The following is a 4,517-nucleotide window of genomic DNA, read 5'->3' on the forward strand; positions in this document are numbered from 1 at the left end:
ACGGGGATGGAGAGAGTGGTGGGTGCTCCCCCCGCCCCGCCCGGGACTCGCTGCCCGCTGCCCGTCGCGGTGCCGCCTCCGGCCCGCCCGAGGTTCGCAGCGCGGCCCCGGGAGCCGCCGCGGAGCCTCTCCCCAGGTCGCTGCTTCTTCTCTTGGAGCTCCGGGCTGGGCTGTGCCGGCGGGAGGAGACACGTCAGCGGCGAGCGGAGGGCTTTCCGGGGTCTGATGGCGGCCGGGGCGGGGCGGGGGCTGTCCCGGCGCGTTTGGCATCCCGGGATGCAGCGGCGATTCCGGGGATGCTACTCCCTGACCCTGCGCCCTGCCAGGGGTGCGGCAGCTCCCTGGGGTCCTGCTGGAGGCGTAGAACACAGAGTTACATGACAATGACAATGTAAAGCTGGCGCTTTAGGTGACTGTTTTCAACATTAAGCTGTGCTGTGTAAGATATGTAAGTATCTCTTCCACGAAACCTCGGCAAGGTGAAAATCGTTGTGATCCTTTTAAGTGCTGCAAAGCACGTGTTATTTTCCTCTTGCCTTCCTCTCCCGTGTTTCTCACCATCCTTCTCTTCCAGGGTCCTGTGCCATGGCTGATCCCTTGTCCACATCTGACCTTGCAACCCTGGCTCTGTGTCACGTTGATACATCTTACATAGAACTGGTGAGTAGCTTTGGCACCTCATGGAGAACCTGCAGGATGTTCTAGTGGAGTTTATGCCCAAATCTGACACTACCACAGGTTGCCCAGAGAAGCTGTGGCTGCCCCTGGATCCCTGGAAGTGTCCAAGGCCAGGTTGGATGGGGCTTGGAGCAACCTGGGTTAGTGGAAGGTGTCCTTGCCCATGGCAGGAGGTGGCACTGGATGATCTTTGAGGTCCCTTCCAACCCAAATAGTTCTGTGATTCCATGATCTTATCTACAGAGTAGTTCCTAATGTTGATTAATTGAAACTGATGCAAAAGTAACTTCTACCATGTACCTTATTCACTTGTAGAAGCACTAAATTGGGTGTAGAAGCACTGAACAGACTCTGTGTCCTCTGTCAGGCAGGTTGGGGTGACTCTGTGTGTACACAGCTGTCACAGCAGGCAGTGATGTGTAGATCCTCTCAGCAGAACTTGCCCAACCTGTTGGCTCTGCACCCAGACCATCCCTGGGATGATTCCTGACAGATTCAGTTCCTTTTATGGCAAAGCAATCCCCCCTTGGTTCGTGGGATTTTAACTCTGCACTGGCTGCAGTGTTGGCCCCTTCTTAGTTCTTGTCATCTCTTCCAATTCCATCTATTTCTTCATGCCCAGTAAGGCTTGTGCTTATTTAATCACAGAATCACAGAATGGTTTGGGTTGGAAGGGACTTGAAAGATGATCCAGTGCCACCCCCTGCCATGGGCAGGGACACCTTCCACCAGCCCAGGTTGCTCTGAGCCCCGTCCAACCTGGCCTTGGACACTTCCAGGGATCCAGGGGTAACCACAGCTTCTCTGGGCAACCTGTGCCAGTCCCTCCCCACCCTCACAAGGAAGAATTCCTTCCCAATATCCCATCTAACCCTGCCCTCTGTCAATTTGAAGCCATTCCCCTTTGTCCTGTCACTACAATTCCTGATGAAGACTCCCTGTAAGTTGTGCCTTTTCTGAATAAACTCTTCTCCTTTAATACTTCTAAGAATGCTTTCCCTGACTGTTATTTTCCCCTTCTTGTGCTCTGCTTCAGGAGAGTTAGAAACCCCTGGGAATATTTGTGCTGCTTGGAGAGCTCAGTTAGGAGTTAACTTATCAATTGTGTTGCTGTTGTGAAATACAGGTTAACTGGCCTAATGTTCTTCCCATGCAGAAGTAAAAAGTATAGATAAATGGAATTTGTTATTTGTAAAGCTGTGTCTTTACAAGGAGCTGGTCCCACCAGAACAGAGATTCCCACTGGAATGTGTTTATATCAATAAAGGATGTTTTGGGCGTGTGCTGCTGCCAAAATCAAGTGCTTTAAGAGTCGGGCCAGCAGAAGATAAGAGACATTTTATCTCTTAAATATCTTGCGTGCTGAGCTGTGGAATGAAAGCCCTGGGTTCTCTGCAAGTGCTAAATGTTGTTTTTCAAGTCTACCTTGGTGGGAACACCCCCAGGAACTCCCTGGGGGGTGGGGGAAGTGGTTTGGTTGGGTTTTGAAATGTCACAGCCTCTGTGGGGGGAAGGAGCTGTGGAGTTGCAACCAGAGTTCATCTTTTTTTTTTCCCCTCTTTCTTACTGAGGGTCCTGACCTGTCAAATATGTTGGGTTTATAATTCAGAAGTGTTTTTTTTAAATGACATAAAAGTTTCTTAAAATAAGAGGCTTTGTAGGGATCTGTAAAACAGAACAAAGTCATTTATTCTTCAGCTTAAGGGGTTCATATGTTTAAACTCATTAAAGTACTAATTCTCCTCCCTGAAGCACTAAATCAACTATTCCACTTATTTTGATGTATATGAATTTATATAAATATACACACACTGTCAAAACTTAATTATTACTTTTTGAAAACCTGTGTTATCTTCTTAAACACATATAGTCAGGTATTCTTGAACATTATTTTGCTGCCCAGTACCTGGTTTTGACTTACTAATTTCTAGAATACCGTTCTAGTGTGATTTAAAATATTGTTTAAATTAATAAAGGTTTTCCTGCCCATTCATAACCATTCATCTGTGGACATTTTTTTAATGGATGTGCAAGTAAACATTTTTTTTTTCCCCATGAAACAGCCTCGACACCATTGTGTTAAATAACTCCAGCAAACATGCTTTTTGTTCCCTGTTTGTTTTGGTTTGCTTTATTTGCTTTTTGGCTGTGCAATGTTAAAAAGTATGTTTGTCTTTAGGGTCATGGAACATTTGGTCAGACAGTGCTGCCTAATCCTAAAACAGGTATGTGAACTAAACCAATTTGCTTAAATTTTTAATGCACTTTTGTGCTGGTTTTGATTCCTTTTTGATTTTTTTTCCCCTTATTTTGCCCAAATAAGTAGAATTCATTACCTGTGTTTTAACTGTAGCTGTGTTTTAGCTGTAGAGGTCCAAAGACAATTTCAAGTTGATTTTTTTTTTTTTTACAGGTGAGTTTTTGCAGTTACAACAATTAAAAAATTTCAGAGGTGGCAGAAAAGCAGGTGGCTCCAAGAGTGTGTGAAGTTCTTCCAAACTGTATTCACCACACAAATGGAATATGCAGGAGACTCACAGGGACACAGCCAGCTGTGTAAAATGAATTTTTCCATATATTCAGACCCCCAGACGATGCTGCTTCTGCTCTGAGAGCACCTGATGCCACCTCAATAATCTGATTTACCTTTTAATTTACCTCAGAGCACCGGGTGCCACCCCAATAGTCTAATTTACCTTTTAATTTCCAGGCAGACCCTGAGGGAGATGGGTTCTATTTTTTTGAAAGGCCTCTGAGGTCAGAGAGAATATTGCTGATTTTTGTGGCTCTGGGCTCCATTGCTCTGGATTTATTGTAGAAAACAATTTCAGGGGTGCAGGTAGAAGGGGCTCGTGTTTTACCTGGAAAAGAGCATTTCCTTAAGGCCACTAAACTCACAGCATCACTTGTTTAGAAGCATTTATTCATTTATAACTAATTCTATCAGTACAATTTGGAACCCAGGCAATTCCTTGAGCAAGGAATGTAAAACCTACCATGAGGTCCCTCTTCCTACCTCTGTATAAATTCCCTCTCCCCCTTTAATTTATAATAAAACTCCAGTTTTATAAAGTTTCCAGGTGTGTTTGGAGCGTTCAGGTCTCTTCCTTCAGGTTGGTTTGGACTTAGGAATAAAGTCTGGGAATAACTGATGTGGATGTTTATTACAATTTGGAATTTTGAATTATTTCTTCCCCCTGCAATGCCTGTGTGCCCCAATTCCCACCTGTTTTCCTGCAGGTGTTAATCCCTGTGAAGTTTGGTGCAATCAGCCTGTGGAGAGATTAAGAGAACATTGCAACGTGATTAAAATCCAAATGCTTTGGCCTCTTCTCTTCACCCAAGAAAGCATTTCTTTCCAAGAGGAATTTGGGTGAGTAACCACGTTTTCCAAGGGATTTTTCTCCCCTTTTTTCTTGTTCTCTGGGAAAGATCATTGTGTGTTTTCAGTGCTGCTTAAACTGGCTGCAGAAATGTTGTTGTTAACAGTGGCTTTAACTTACTTAAGGCCAAAAGTTCCTCAAGCCACAGAAGAAAATATTAAGGAGGGGTGTGTGAAATTTGGAATCTAAAGAGTGTGTTTAAGTGCTTAAATAGATGCCTGAGATTTCAAAAGCACCAAGAGCTTTGCAGCTTTTCCTTTTATTTATTTGTTTATTTATTTATTTATTTATCCCTCCTCCTCTGTTTTAAAAATCTGAATTTGTAAACATGCTCTTGCTTAGGTCTAATTTTTAATTATTATAACTATTATAATACCCTAATTATGAATATAATATTTATATATAAAATAACTGTATATTGTGTTAATATAATATTTATATATAAAATTATTGCAT

The 4,517-nt window shown here is 43.5% G+C and overlaps 1 protein-coding gene across 4 annotated transcripts in view; it reads left to right on the forward strand.

Moving 5' to 3' along the window:
- The first annotated feature begins 422 nt into the window (after positions 1-422).
- The window catches only part of TTC3 (tetratricopeptide repeat domain 3), a 52,319-nt gene continuing 48,224 nt past the window's right edge, over positions 423-4,517 (forward strand). For 2 of the 4 annotated variants that reach the window (XM_027634713.1, XM_027634724.1), the window contains exons 1-3: positions 474-660; positions 2,858-2,903; positions 3,919-4,051. In XM_027634713.1, the coding sequence (XP_027490514.1) occupies positions 586-660; positions 2,858-2,903; positions 3,919-4,051 (254 nt within the window). In that variant the 5' untranslated portion in view covers positions 474-585. Of the gene's footprint in view, positions 449-473; positions 661-2,857; positions 2,904-3,918; positions 4,052-4,517 lie in introns of those variants that run through there. The other 2 variants (XM_027634703.1, XM_027634695.1) reach the window with 2 other exon arrangements.

This window comes from Corapipo altera, unplaced genomic scaffold, assembly GCF_003945725.1.
Source record: "Corapipo altera isolate COAL_440 unplaced genomic scaffold, ASM394572v1 0, whole genome shotgun sequence".
Taxonomy (NCBI): Eukaryota; Metazoa; Chordata; class Aves; order Passeriformes; family Pipridae; genus Corapipo; species Corapipo altera.